This window comes from Vicugna pacos, unplaced genomic scaffold, assembly GCF_048564905.1.
Source record: "Vicugna pacos unplaced genomic scaffold, VicPac4 scaffold_20, whole genome shotgun sequence".
NCBI classification, from domain to species: domain Eukaryota; kingdom Metazoa; phylum Chordata; class Mammalia; order Artiodactyla; family Camelidae; genus Vicugna; species Vicugna pacos.
The window spans coordinates 41,437,545-41,453,277 of record NW_027328741.1 but is presented as its reverse complement, the minus strand read 5'-3'; the positions used below and the strand labels follow the sequence as shown (position 1 = coordinate 41,453,277).

The 15,733-nt window shown below is 40.4% G+C and overlaps 1 protein-coding gene across 1 annotated transcript in view; it reads left to right on the top strand.

Moving 5' to 3' along the window:
• Window positions 1-15,733, top strand: part of LOC140693988 (trafficking protein particle complex subunit 9-like) — a 290,787-nt gene that overhangs the window by 138,628 nt on the left and 136,426 nt on the right. The window contains exon 6 of the mRNA XM_072957489.1: window positions 6,750-6,883. Coding sequence (XP_072813590.1) covers window positions 6,750-6,883 — 134 coding nt within the window. The remainder of the gene's footprint in view (window positions 1-6,749; window positions 6,884-15,733) is intronic.

The following is a 15,733-nucleotide window of genomic DNA, read 5'->3' as shown; positions in this document are numbered from 1 at the left end:
GGTTAACAAATTGTAACACACCCCAGTCGCCTCTGAATTTTAAGAAGAAAAAATATGCTTTGATACTGCTTTACAAGCAAGTTCCTGTGCATCCTCACTCCAGACTCCTTGCCTTAAAAAGCAGAGACAATGCTTTGCTTGTGTAGTTGAGGTTTTAGATAGCACTCTGCTGGTTGTAAAGCAAGGACCGAGACCCTCAGCTATAAACGCTGGGCTTGTGTGTTGTTAGATAATGTATTATCCCCAAAACAAGGACCTGGCTGGACTGGTGGTCTGCTTTTTAATGAACATATCTAAAAATGTATCTTGTTCCCCTCACCCCATGACTTCCCTAAAGATACACTAATCCTTTGTACTCATTGTGTATTCTACAATCTCTGCCTCATCCTGTCTTTCCCGAATTTCCTCCTTACTATCTCACAACTGTTGACGAAGTTTTCCTTTGATTATACCCTATAAATATGGGAGCATTTGAGAGGCTCATGGAGATGGCTCCCTAATCTCTCTCGATTTCTTGACTTTTTCCACAGAGTCTTGAATAATCATTCCTTGTCAGTAAGACTTCTTCCAGCCAGAACCCACAGTTCCAGGTGAGAAGGATGCAGGCTTTATCACTCCTACCGGAGGCAGAGACAGAAGAGAATTGAGATATGCTCCCCCGTGATCCCTTCCTGCCCCAGGTCTACTGCAGTTCACCTGCAGCCTTCTGGCCTCTGCTCAGAGGGCCTCTGTCCCAGGACTGACCTCAGCGTTTTCTTCCCTTGTCAATATTTCCTGTGCCTTTCAGAACTTGGTCTCTTCTCTGCAATTCAAACCTGGCAGATGTGATGGTGGTCAGCGTGTTGGTGGGCAGTCCTTTGGGGACCCCCAGGAGCCATGCTGATTCTCCTTAGTCTCTCAATCGGGGTTACAGAACAGTCGAGCACCGAAGGAAGCCCATTCTCGAGATGTCAACAGAGCATTTCATCACTTTCATTTTATTTTTCAATTTTTGGTGGAGAAATTATTTGTAGTGAACTGTTCCAGATATTTGCCGCCTGCTTTCCTCATCACCATTCCTTGTTGTCTCTGGTGCTAGTTTTATAAACCAGGTTTCTTCTCTGGTCATTTCTGGCAGCTGGGCTTGCCGAATCCTTGATCTGTATTTGAAACAGAATGCTTCCTCGTGATGTCAAGGTGATTTTCCTATTTCTGAATATTTCGTGTACACTCAGCAACTGTTTCAAGTGAAATGCTCTTGTCCAATTTCGGTTAACTCACATTTGCTGATCTCCTGCTTTCATGCTGAGAGCAGTTTCTTTTTCCTCTAATAAAAGTTAGCAATTTGCATTTACTATGGAAGATACTGGCCCAAGGTCCTTTTGTTCTTAAGAGTTTTAATACAATTCACCCATTAAAATGTACATCGGTTTTTACTCTATGCCCAGAATTGTGCATCCCATTCAATCTTAGAATATTTTCATCCCCCCAACAGGAAGCCCTGTACGCATAAACAGACAATCCCATCTTCCCCATCCTCCCCCAGCCCCAAGGAGCCACTTTTCTCTCTGTGGATTTGCCTGTGCTGGACATTTCATGTAAATCGAGTCACTTCATATAAGTGGAAACGTCTATTGTGACTGACTTCTTTCACACTGAGTAACGTTTTCAATATTTGCTCATGTTGTGGCCTTAGTCACTATTCTATGCTATGCTATTGCTGAATAACATTCCACTCTATGGCTGGGCCCCACTGTTTACCCATTCATCAGGTGATACGCATTTGGGTTGTTTCTGTTTTTGGCTGTGATGAGTAATGTCGCCGTGAACACTCATGTGGTATTATTTATGTGGATATTTGTTTTCAGTTCTCTTACGTGTGTGCCCAGAGAGCAGAATTGCTGGGTAAGTCAGAAACGAAATGTTCAACTCTCTGAGGCCCTGCCAGGCTGTTTTCCAAAGTGGCCACACTGTGTTACATCCTCACCAGCAAGGGCTGCGTGCTCTGCTTCCTCTGTGTCCTCTTTAGTGCTTGTTATGCTTTTTTTTTTATTATACCCTATTGTAGTGAGTGTGAAGCTGTTTCTCCTAGTGGTTTTGACTTGATTTCCCTTACAGCTAATGCTATTGAACATCATTACATTGTGCTTTATGGACATTTGTATATTTTCCTTGAAAAATACCTTTTCAGATACTTTATTAACATTTTAATTGAGTTGCCTTTTTATTGTTGAGTTGTAGGGTTTTTTTTTTCTTCATTTTGAGATACAAATTCCTTACCAGATAAGTGATTTGAAAAAATTTTCTCCTCTGTGTTGTTGTTTCACTTTCTGGATGGTGCCCTTTGTAGCAAAGTTGTAAATTTTGATGAACTGCAATTTGTCTCTGTTTTCTTTGTTTCTTGTGCTTTTGGGGTATTATTTAAACTCTGAGGTATTTTATTTAAGCTTTTATATATAAAATAACTTAATTCTTAGGACCGTTATAGGAGATGGGTGCAGTTGTTGTCCCCAGTCTATGGATAGGAGACTGAGGTGCAGAAAATTTCACTGAAATATCAGTGTCACCTCTACCTAGTGCTGTGGGATTTCAGACCCTCATGTTTGTCCCCAGCATTTGTGATCTTCACCTCCATGCTCCACTACTGCCTGGAATCGTTAATGAAAATGACTTTCATTTTTTGATTTCTTGTTAGTTTGTTTTCTCATTGGGGACCTCATCTCCTCATTTTCCTTTCGGAGATCAATATAGATTTATTTTAGGTCTCATGTAGGCAGAAGCATTGCTATCAGTTAACTTCTTTATTACTCACTCTCCAGTGATGATTGTTACTAGTTGACCTAACCAAGTCATGCTTAAGTCTTTCCTGCTAATGACACTAAAAACAGTCATGACTTATAGAATGCTCAAAGAATGTACTTGATTGATTTTATTTTGCTACCCAATCAAACCAATCAAGTAAAAACCCCAGTGTTGACACAGACTATAAGCCCTCCAGAATAGGATCACTGTCTTCCTTCTGTTTCATTTATTTGGTCACAGTGTCTGGATAGTGACTTGCTGTCCAGCAGTTTTGTGAGGATATGGTGCTTGTGAATCATTGTAAGGACAGAATTTTGACAACAGACTGTGTTGTTCATTTCACAAGGGAAAAGATAATATAGAAATACTGCTCAGATCTATTTTAAAATTAAGCTTGGAATTTTGAGAAGAATTCAAGAAACCATACAAAGCTCTTTTTCACTAATTTTAGATCTATCTTAGACACATATGGTTACATAGCAGAGTAAGTTATCAAGTACATTTGACAATAGGAGTGCAATATTGATTATTTGTTTTAGTTGAAATATTCTACCTGGGATAAAGTAATCAGTGCCCATAAATGAATAAATATGTTTGTATTTCTATGCAACATGGGAGCAGAGTTCATGTTTCTATATAATATGTATGACTGTGCATTTTAATCTGTCTGTCAGTGTTTTTATAGTTTTTCAGCAATGTTGTAACTTCAGAATTCTTCTAACATATTCACTCCCTATACTACTGCAGTTTGTACTGTGTATCCTATCTTATGCATGGGATTCCACTGTCCCCTCAGTGAGGAATTTCCTCTCCTATTGAGCTAGTAGCAGAGTTAAAGGAACAGTGATTTCAAGGCCTTTGCTCTCCACGTGTTCGCAGTTTCCTGTCAATCACGATTTTCTCTTTCTTGTGTTTTCATTGTGCAATTAGAATTTTTGAAAATAATTATTAATATGTTTCACCAGTCTCCCTAGAAATTTGATGTGTTTGTGCTTTTCAGTTTTCAATTTATGAAAATTGTAAATGCAGACTTGTTTTTAAGTAGTCCTTTTTCACTAGATATTTGTTTACCTCTTTATAGTTAAAATAATTTTCCCCAATGAATGAATCGGTGTGCATGTTTTAAAAGATACTTTAGTTTTTATTTTTCTTATTCTAACAGATATATTCGTTGTACAGAATTTAGAAAATAAGGATAAACACAATAATACCTTAAAAATGGCCTCTAATCTCACTTGTAGATACAGTTGTAATGTTTGAAATTGAGAATTACAAGTCCTCTCACTTTGTTCTACTCTTTCAGGTACGTTTTGGTTACTGAGACCCTCGAATTCCCATATGAATTGTAGCAGAAGCTAGTCAGTTATTGCTGAGGAGCCCGCTGGGATTGTGATCAAGACCACGTTGTATGTGTGCTTCAGTCTGGGGAGCACTGCCATCCCAAGAATATTGTCATGTGATCCAGGAATTTGCGTGGTTTGTCTTTCCAGGTATTTAGGTCTTCTTTAATTTATTTCAGCAATGTGTATGGTTTACATAGTATTATTTTACTTTAATTTTTGCCTTTATACTGAGGACAATTGTGCAAGGTACCAAGATTAGAATTGTATTATAGCCCCGCAACTTGCTGCCACCATGGACGCTGTGGTCTCTCTTTGCCCTTTGTAAAATCTCGCACAAAATAGGACCTAAGTAACTCTCTCTTGAAAGAATGATTATATGATTGCTGGATGACGCTTGAGAGTCCTTGTGATGATGTCTTTTTCCCAGACTTTCCCCTCTTCTTAAATATGCCCTTTCTCTTCCTTTCCTCCAGCCTGGGTTTCAGCCTGCCTGTGGCATTGATTTTCCTTGTCTGTGGACTCTTCTTTTCACTAGTTCATGATAATGTTACATGTCGGCTGTGGAAACTTGCTAGATGTCAAGAAAGAGCAAATCCATTGCATGCTAGTATTTTTAGAGTGTGTTATTGAATTATCAATTGAAATTAAATCAGGCTGACCCATTGAGCCATCCCCTGAGCTCTTTTCGCCTTCCTACAGGTGATACTGCTCTGGTTGCTGCATGTGCCCTTCCCCCAGACTTAGTTTTGGAGTTGAGTAAATCACCATCACTGGAGCCCTCTCTTTAAAAGATGAAGAGAACATTTGCTCCTTCTCCCTGCTTGGGGACTTGGATGAGATGAGGTAACAGATAAAGAATGAAGCCCCACCTCATTCTGACCACTGCTCTTTCCGTTCATTTCTCCAGGGGAAGAGTACAATTCAAAAATATAAAGATTGTGAGCTAATGAAATATACAAGACAACCGATCATTTATTAAATACACTTTCATGCCAGAAACAAATGTATTATACACACAGAAAGCACATAAATTACGGTAGTACTGTGGTTACAAACGTGGGCCGAGTTCGAGTCCTGCTCTGGAGTGACAAGTCCTGTGAAATGGAGAACTTGTAGGTCGGCTTAGCCTCTCCCGGACTTTTTTCTTTCCTGCAGAGACAGGGCTCGCTAGTCATCCCTCCCCCGTAGAGGTGCTGTGGGTTGTAAACGACGCGCGTGGGCAGGCCAAGCACAGCTGCTCGTTCCTCGTAAGTGCAGGATAGCACAGCTTTTGCGGTTACGGCTTTATGATCGCACCGTGTAGACCCTCAGTGCTCCGAAGGGATGTCTTGCGGATTGGAGATGGGATTCTCACTTCTGTAAATACCCAAAGATTGTGTTATTGAGCCTTGCTGATATAAATCTATTCTTTAGAAAGTACATAATGTAGATATATTTTTCAAACATGCATGCTTTTTTTCTTTTATTATTTATACTTCTACCCTCTCATCACGTGGTGTGACTTTTGATGGAATCCAGGAAACAGTCCTAAGCCACCTGCCTCTTCACACTTCTTCGTGATGGTTTTCTTCCTTGACTAGAAGAGGGTTTTGCATAGGAAATTTTGTTTGCTCCCCTTCTCTTGGCGTCTCCCTGTTTGTCTGCCCATCTCTCACCTGTCCATCTGTCCATTTCTCTACCCACTCATTCTTCTGACTTGTTCCAAGAAGCATTTCAGGCAGCTTACAGAAGAACAGATACCAAATAAACAGGTGAGAAAATGGGGCCAAGTTCACAAATTGAGGCTCGGAGTTGAGCCTGTGTGAGAGTTGCAGGCGTGAGACACACGCCTCTGCCTTGTGACTTATAAGATAGACAGCATCAATGTGCCTGAGGCTCCCAGCACACACAGGGAAGCAGGGTTTGTGGGAGATGCTCACTGGCTGTGAAATAAATAAGTGGCTTAGGAGAAGCCCAGCCTTTCCAAATACTAAGACTTAGGAGAATATTTTGAGTGTCTTCCAAAATCTGAGTATTGCATCTTTTCTTTTTCAGAGTTTTATGTATAGTTGGTTAACATTCTATAACTGGAAATTTCTCCAAAACTGCTGCCCACGTGAGTCCCATGACTCGGGAATGGGGTGGTTCTGCTCATTGACGGGTGTTGGCCAGAAACGGAAAATGACAGCCTCAAAGGAGCCTGGGATTAAGCAGTTATGTTTTGTCAGTGCTGTAGATTTCAGAAAATGCTTTTACCGTTTCTCTCCATCTGAGGAAGCAGCGTGCTCTCTTCCCAGCATCAGGAGTTCAGGGTCTCGGGATGGTGGGGGCTGACTGCACTGCCGTAAAGACAGCTGAGCTAGTCACTGCATTTGTGGTGCTTTCACGTAGTGCATTTCATGTTTTTTAAAAGGTTTCAACAGGTAGTTAATTAACTGAGTTAATTAACATTTAATAAATATGAGGCTTTTTTGAAAAGACAGTTATAGGCAGAATATAAGTTGTGAACACTTTAAAAATGGCTTCATTACTGAAATTTCAGTAAGGAAGATTCAGTTTATCTTATTTCCGCCTCTCTTTAAAAGTAACAAAGAAACAAGACAGAAAAAGCAGAGGATTACTTCTGTTCTTCCTCTCGGCTTGCAGGTGCCCTCACCTCCAGTGGCATCCATCCAGACAACAGCACTGACACTGGCCGTGCTCAGAAATGCCTCAGCCCTGAAGACACAACTGACAAATGGAAGGGAGCCACGTCCTGTTACAGCGGGTGCTCTCACTTTGTGGGTCCTTATGTAACTGCGTGGTGTTATTCAGGATCGCCCTTTCTACACTGTGTGACGGTGCTGCGGTGTCTCCTAGTTATTTGTTTCTGTAACTACTCATGTATTTTTTCCAATGTGTGGTACTAGACATCTAAAAATGCATTTTTCAGATGAAAAATAATGTGTATTTAATATAAAAGTCTGAAAAAAGAGTCAAAAGTGTCTATCCTGGTCCCAGTACTCAAAGATAATAATTAACACTTTAACATCTCTTTTCTGTTCTTTTCATCAGTGTGTATCAGCTCTGTCATAAAAACCAGCGAGCACTGTGTGCCTGTTTACTGTGTGGAGACCTCCATTTTCCATTCGGCTTATTACACATTTTTCTACAATATTCTATCTCCCCTGACATGATTTTTAATGACCAGTATAGCATTCTGTCTTGTGGAGGCATCGTCCATTTTACTTTGTACTTAAGTAAATTCCAAGTATAATTAATTGAAATTCTGAAAAGAGAACTGTGGTGGTACCGAAAGTCCCCTACTTCCCTTCCCCTTTTTTCCTGAGAGTAAAAGCTGCTGACAATGTGGAGTATATATTTCATGACCTTTATGCCTTTGTCATATATATATACACACATACATACACGTATATGAGAAATCTATGTATATGTGTGTGTATATATGCTTTATTGAAAAATAAGGCCATACTATATGTTTTCTGTAGCTCGGTTTATTCACTAACGTATATATCATAGACCTCCTCCCACTCCAGACTCACCCGGTCCTTTCAGATAGAGTAAAGGGGTCTCCTGATGTGCAGGTTTGGTCTCTTGTGTAACGACACCTTTCGTGGGAGAGTACTGTGGACAAGGCCTTGGACCACGCCGAAACGCTGCAACTTTAGTGCCCACAGCTCTCCGTGATTTACCGCATCATTGTCTTGATGGTGAACACTTAAGTTTTCTCCATTTTCCACTGTCAGAAAGGGTGTTTGACTGGCATCCTTCTTGTACAAACATTCCTGTGATCTTGTATGAGTATTCCTTTAGCTAAGGTTTCTGGAAATTTAGTCCTTGGATGTGACAACTTCATACATCACAGGATGCTTTCAAGTGAATCTTGAAATTCCTTCTCCTGTGGGGAATGAAAAGATGTAGAATAAATTATGTAACCAATTCTCTATCGCTGGATATGATTTCACTTCAGCATTTCTTCCCACCATTGTAAACAGTGCTGTGCAAATGTTCTGATGAGTACATCTTTTTGAACTGATTTTTCCTAAATGTAACGATTCCTAAAAGTGGAGTTCAGCCTGTGTGCACACACGTTTTTCAGAGTTTACATATCCATTGACATGTCATCCTCCAAAAGATCGCTCACAGTTTGTTGTCTCAAAGATGGACATTAGCTATAATATCTTTTAAACATTTTTGCCAATATGACGAGCAAAATGATTTTCATTATTTTAGTCTGCACTTGATGACCAGTGAGGTTTTGAGCATTTTTCACTCATTAGCCATCTGACTTTTAAAAAGTGAATGATCCCTTTTGTCCTTTGCAAACATTTAAGTGGGGGAGCTTCTTGCTGCTTTGTGACAGCTCAATGTGTATTATGAACATTAACCCCTTGTCTTCATCAACATGTATCAGAGAGCTTTTACTTGTCATTTCTTGCCTTTCATTTTGTTCAGTAGGTTCATTATTGTTGTGGCCCAAAATAATCTTAAGATAGTAAATGTCTTATTTTTGGGTTTTATTCTTAGAAATGCTTTCTTATAATGGTATAAATTTCTTCTGTAGGTTTTTTTAATCTCTAAGATGGAGATGATAATGGTACTTGTTACAGTGAGGAGAAGCTGAATTGATATGAGCAAAGAGTTGTATTTGCTCTTATTAGTACTTTCTAATATTTACATCATTTTCTGTAATTTTTCTTGTGGTCATTTTGACGGGAATATAATTTGTTTTTTCCAGGTATTCTCTGATTGTAACAAGACAATTATTAAATTCATACTTTGCTTTTTAATTTGAAATCCCACCTGTAAAAAATACTTATGTATACTAGAGTCTCTTTTTGAGCTCATGATTTATTTCTGTCAATCTTACTTTCTTACTCTAGCACTATATCTTACATATTGTAAAAATTTATTTAATATATTACAGTGCGAATTTTTTGATTCTTTTTTCGATCCCTAAATTTCTTGGCTTGTATTATGACTTTATTATTCCTGAAGAATTCTAATATAATTTTTTCAAGTTAAAAAAAACAGATAAGTGTTGTCATGGGATTTTTTAGTAATTTTGAATTATCTTTAGGAGAACGTACATCTTTAAAACTGCTTTCCTCCATACAAAAGGTTGATGTCTCTACTTTCACACTTTTACTTTACCCCTCAGTACAGTCCTGTACTTTCTCCATGTACAACATGGGCATTGTTTTTGAGTTTATTCCAGATTATTGTTGATGTTTTTGTTAATTTTTTAAGTGAGAAATTTTTGCTATTATGTTTTTTAACTGTTAAAACTGACACCTAGGAAGGCAGATTCGGTTTGTAAATACTCACTTTGTAACTTCTCATTTAAAATTGTAAGTATTAAGTACTTGTTACAGAATCCTTTCTTTTCTGTTTTTAAAAATTTGTTTCCAAGATTCTCAAAATGGTCATAGCTAAGTAGTATAGGTGGGGAGACAGATGGAGAGAGGTAGTGTGGCTCATGTACAAACTGTGAGCACTTTCATGGCTGCCTTTATGCTGGAAAAGCTGATAAACAGTCCAGCTTAAACCAGGGTGGCTTTGTATGCACTTGAAATCCAGCTTTCCTGCCTGTATGGTGAAGCCTGGTAGGCGTGGCAGGTAGATGATCAAGGTCGAATGGAGGTTATTGGCTGCACAGAGCACTGTGTCTGAGAATTGGAGACCATCGCCATGGGAAATGCTTGGTGCCAGGAACAATGCAGAGGAGCTGGGGAACCTTGTGTTAAGGATTTTCCAGCCCTGGGAGTGGGAATATCAGACTCTGCATTCAGATCTGAGTTTGAATTTATCCTCTTTTGTTTACTTGTCCTCTCACTTTTGTCAAGCTATATACCGTCTTTCACTTCCTGTTTTCTTGTCTCTCAAATTAGGAGAATTACATCCTGCTGCTAGAGTGTTTGATCAGGTTAAATAATTTGTGTCTATAAGATGTCACATACAGTCACAAGCTCAGTGAGAAATGGGCTGTCGCCTGTTCTTCTGCAGCTCAGTGCTTGACAAGACATGGGGGAAAGCCAGTCCCTAATTTGTGTGTGATGCAAGTAGGAACAAAATTAATGTCTTGCCTTTCCCTAGCAGTATTCTTACAGCTTTGCTTCATTTACTTCTTTCCTCCTTTCCTTTCCCCTTTCCCATCCTCCACCAAAAGAGCCTCTCAGAAAAATAGATTCAAATTACTTTAAAGGTTGGCTCATCCTCATGAAATGATAGTATCATAAAAAAAACTGTGCAAATCCCAGAATATATTTTATATGATTTACACACACACATGTGCGTGCAAACACACACACACAAAATCAGTCTACCTCCCACTTGCAGAGGGAGAAGGTCCACTTTTTCTGAGTTTTCATTCACAGAGAGTGAGAACAATGTCTCTTACACAGACTTTCACCAGGCTTCGTGCATGGTGTTTTTAATTGAATTTCTGTTTGTGGCCATAGATATAGTCTCCTAATAGAAGAGAGAAATTGGAGACATAGACATTCCGCTGATATATTGGTGTCATCATATTTTAGTTGTAAAGGACTTAAGACAGCATAGAGTCGCAACATTTTATGGGTGAGAATCCATGATGTTGTAACTTAGACAAGAACCTGGGTCTTCTGCCATCTCGTCCACGCGGGTGAAGAGGCAACTGGGCAGGGGATAGTAGGGATCCTTCCTGCTTCACTTCCATGTTCTTGCTAGTTTTCATTTCAGCTGCCTTTAGTTTATGTTCATGAGGCCACTCATGGGAAGGTCACTCTGTCCTGATAGATTGAGTTTCTTATCAGCGAAAAGCTCTGGACCCACTCATATTTCCCAGAGTTTTCTGCTGACCTGCTGACACTTTATATAATTGAGACCTAAGAAACTACTGAATATAAAATCCTTATTGTTATCGTTTCCCCTCGAGTTCCATAGAAATGGGGTGCTGTCTCAGGCTGTCTAAAGCCAGATCTGAACAAAGATAGGGTGATGGGCTGTGCTGCTGGACCTACACAGTCGAAGGGGATTTCCACCTTAGCTTTATAATCAGGCAGATTAGTTCAAATCTTGCCTTTACCAATTATTATCTTTGTGTCTTGGGGGAGAAACTGTAGTTTTTTGTGTCCAAATTTGTTTATCTGTAAATAAGTTCAGTATTTATTTTAAGGTTTCTGTTTTAGAATTGAATGAGCTAATTCATTCATTTATACCTAAAATAGCGATCGCATGGTTCTATGCTGGTGCCTTGGTAGTTGATTACTAAGGGAATCGGCAGTGAGAATGGGGGTGGGGGACCCCTGGATAATAGAGCTTATATTCCAGGATATGCTTGTAAAAGACTGGATGTGTAGTAGATTTTTAGTAAATATCTACTCCTTTCCTAATCTGCATTGATTGTTTATATATCTTTATACAAATATATTAACAATTTTTATTGCAATTTAAATATTTTTGTAGTATTTACATTATGTAGCTATAAAAATACATGAAATAAAATGATTTGACTTTTATTTTCTTTTCAATAAGCAAAACAAAATAAAATAGAAAAGAAAAGAGTCTTGAGGGAGTAGAAATAATTTTATTTCTGTGGAATCAATTCCGTATAATAGGTCTTTGTCATGTTGTTAAACAGCATATAAATTTGATAGGTTGTGACATACTGGAAATGAGGAAACAGTGGAGACATACTACCTCTAATGCAGTCATTTTGTTACCAAGTCCAAACTCGTTCTGCTTGCTGCATGACAGGCCAATAAATGGGGAGATGAGATGTTGGAGTAAGGAATAGTGACTTCATTTGAAAATCTGGCAGACCCAGAAAATGGCATATTGATATCCAGTAGAACTCTCTTCCCCAAAGCAGAATTCAGTCTCCTTTTATACTAAAAAGCGGCGGGGATGTGGTTGGTTGTTGCAAACTTCTCGCTGTACGAATTGTTTGTCCTTGGAATCCTTTGTTCCTGCAGCTGTTCATGGTGGGTCAAATTAAGATGCCCCCGTAAAACCTCCAAATAAAAGAAAGGTTATTATCTATTTTGCAACTTGCCATCTGTACATAAGTGTAGAAGAGCTAATATCCTTAAAGATCAGAGCCCGGAGAATAGGCTGTCCTGGATATTTCAGGCTAAAGGCAACTTTTTTTACAAAAGGTGCAGAGATAGCAAGTCGGAGCCTAGAAAACAAGGTACAGGTTTAAAGCCAAACGAACACATCTAACATGGAGTCAAATTTGTTCTTTTCTTTTACAATTTCTTTTTCTAACTCATAAATAATTTTAGTAAGAAACATGAGAAATTTTTTTTATTTTTGCTTCTTAATAACGGATTACAACTACACTTTAGTGAGCAGGGATGCTGTGCGTGCCTTGGGGTCACAGCAAACTCTTGTTGGGGGTGGTCGACCCTGTAACATACCTGATGTCCCGTGAGTGTTGGTGAGGGTCCCCCTAACCAGGGGCTCTCTTCAGGAACCACCATATGGGCATTGATCTCTGGAGACCTCTTTTTCAGCTGCAGGAAATTTTTTCAGATTTTGTGATGGAAAAATCTCTCCAGCTGCAGATAATCAGGGAATAAAGGAAGAGGAAAAGGGCTTGAAGTAGAGTAGAAGAGAAGGACAGAATATCAGGGAACGTGGGGGCTTGGCAGCGGGGCCTCGGGAGAGAGAGGAGCAGAGGTGTGGAGGGTCCCGGCTACGGAACTAGCTCCTGCACCTTTCCCCGCACCCAAGCCACACAGCTCTTAATTGGACCCAGGAATCTCTCCTGTCTGGATGTCACCCTGGGCAGAACTTTGAGAATCGAAGCTAAGGGGTGGTCAACACTCACCTAGGGGGTCACTGAGGACTTTGCTCAAGTCCACATTGACTTTTCCAGTCATGTGCCTTCACCTGTTCTTTATCTCAGCATCTGAGAAGCAGGAGCAAGGAACTCATGGAGAGATCCAGGAAGATATCTGACTGTGTTAAGAGATGACAGTCACAGTGACACGTGGAGCGAAGACACTTGCAGTAAAGTAAAATAACTTCACAACTATTGCATCAGAGCTGCAAGTGTGAGAGAGCCTAAGCCTGTCTCAGAGTGCAGGGGACAAGAGAAAAGGAATGGTAAAATTACCACTGACATTTGAAATTTTGTTAAAAAGAATGCTACTGTTAATTGTATCACTTGAATGTATGCAGGTGTTTTTCTATGAGCATTCATAGGTTCACAAAACCCCACCAGCCACTCTTGCTCCCATCTGGTGTGGGCTTTCTCAAGCACAGTGCCCTTCCTGCTTGGGTGGGCCACGCTGCTGGTCCTCGCCTGGGGCCGGACTGCTACAGGACACTGAGTCCCCGAGGCACGACCTGGGATACATGACAGGAACATCTCTGCTCTTGGCTGAGGGCCTCCGTTTCCCCTGCAGTGTAAGAATGCCGGTGACTCAGTTAGAAGCATGCATCCAAGCCATCCTTCCGTGTCATCACCATCTAGAAGCGGTGCCTGAATATTCTGAATTTCTGCAGAATGTTGTTTACAATCACCTTGAACAAGTGAGTTTGTGTCCTCTTTCAAGTGGAGGAATTACTGCCGTTTTCCTGGAACTTACTCACCAGTAGTCCATCTGATTTTTCTGTGCTAGGATTCAGTATAGCCTGCTAATAACTCTGCAGTCAGATCTTGAAACCCTGATGAAGAGGATTATTTATTTTCTTTCCTTATATGATAGTATTTTACTTTCAAAATTCTGAGTTTTCTGCTCTTGGAGGAATTTTTTTGGGGTTTGGAGAAACAACTTTGCTCTTACCATCTTTGTGACCTGTTGCTATATGCGTCTCACCTGTCTTCTGTCACTTGTGAGGCGGTTCCATTTGTGACCCTGTCCGGGTTATTCATGTTATAAAACATAAAATCTGTAAAAGTACAGAACCCTTTTACTCCGAAGACATTCCACAAATACTCCTTTAATCTAGGTGTGGTTTTAACAAGACACAATCATTAGAACATATACCTGCAGGTTGCCAGTGCAAAATCCCCAAATGAATAGTCTAGCTCAACATCTAAAATCTTTCTTATCTACCTTGGATATGTATGGATAAGTGAAGCAGTTTGCTAAGAACCCAAGACCAGGTTTAGGATACAGGCTGATGTAGCTCAGCGGGTCCTCCCAAGCTGATGCTCTGCCAGAGAGTGGGGTTGAGGGGAGAGGGCGTGCCCTGCCCTCCATGAGCTGACAGTTTCATGGCAAACACCTTCACAAGGTGAAGAAATTGGAGTTTCTTCTATGAACAGTGGGTCTGAAAAGAGCCCAAAAAGCATGGGAGTGACACAATCCCAATTGTCTCAAGTAGGGGAGAGTGGCTGTGGGGCCACTTGGGAGACTCGTGAGTCCAGGTGGGCAGTGTTGGTGGCTTCCACTTGAGCGGTAGGATAGTGGGTAAAAGCGAACAGATTGAAGGCATGTTTAGATGGTAAAAAGAAAGATTTAAAGCTGTCTGTGAAGGTAGGATGGAGTAAGGCCCAGGTTTCTGGGTGGATTAATGAGTTAAATGATGGTCCTGCTGTGTTCTGAGGAGGGAAAGCTGCAGAGGGATTTCTGGGGGAAAACTGATGAGTTCAGCTGTGGGTAAAGTGAAAGGTTGTTAGATGTGTGGTCTGGGATCTCAGGTGAGAGCCAGTAGTGAGTAGGGAGAGGGGAGAGAGACTTTCAAATAATTTTATCTTGTGAACATACATATAAGGATGAGTAATGACACACTTAACCCCTCTATATTCTGTATTTAAAACCCAGTAACATTTTGCTATATTGGTTGCAGGGGTTCTTAATTTTTTAATACAAATAAAATAAATAGAAACAAAATAGTGGAGTTAATGAATATCTTAGATTTGATGTGTGTCCTTGTATGTATTTTGATTTCTCATCTTTATAAACATAATCTACAAAAAGTTAACTTGCTTAGAATAAGAGTTAAACACAGGGACATGACACACTCTGTTGGGGGTTGAAGGTGATATCTTTGGCAAATTATATAGCCTCTCTTTGCCTTTGTTGCATCTTCTGTGAATGCCCCCGTGCCCCTCATCACAGCTGATTTCCTAGACTAGAAGTTGGGAGGGAGGCTGCTGAAGGGAGTAAGAGGTGGCAACTGCTAGGAACAAAGAAGACAAAGACAAAAACAGATTAAAGCCGAGAAACTGAGTCCTAATACCCTCAAAGGAAAAATAATCCCGCAGTGTTTTGAGCCACTTATCGTAAGGGAAACAAAATCACGTGGATCCAAATCTCTTGAGCATATGTATATTGTGGGTGGGAGGGTATCATCAGAAAAGGGTTGAGAAGAGGCTTTTTGGTTTCCCTTAACGTTTTCAGTAAGAATGGGGTGCAGAAGCAAAAACCACCCGCTACACAGTAGAAGGTGTTGTTTTGTGCGAAACTGACCAAAGTTTGGAAACCAGTCATCAGTGGTGCTGGGAAATGAAGAGGCTTCTGGATTGGGTGGGGCACTTGCTGTGACTTCCAGGTGACCTGCTGGCTGGGGTCTGTGAGGCGGGCAGTAGGTTTGCAGTGTGACCTGGGCATAATCCCTGGCTCTGAGGCTGCTGGTCTGACTAGCAGACCTGGGCAGATGCAGTCCTATTGGGGCATCTCGCGATGTGGCCT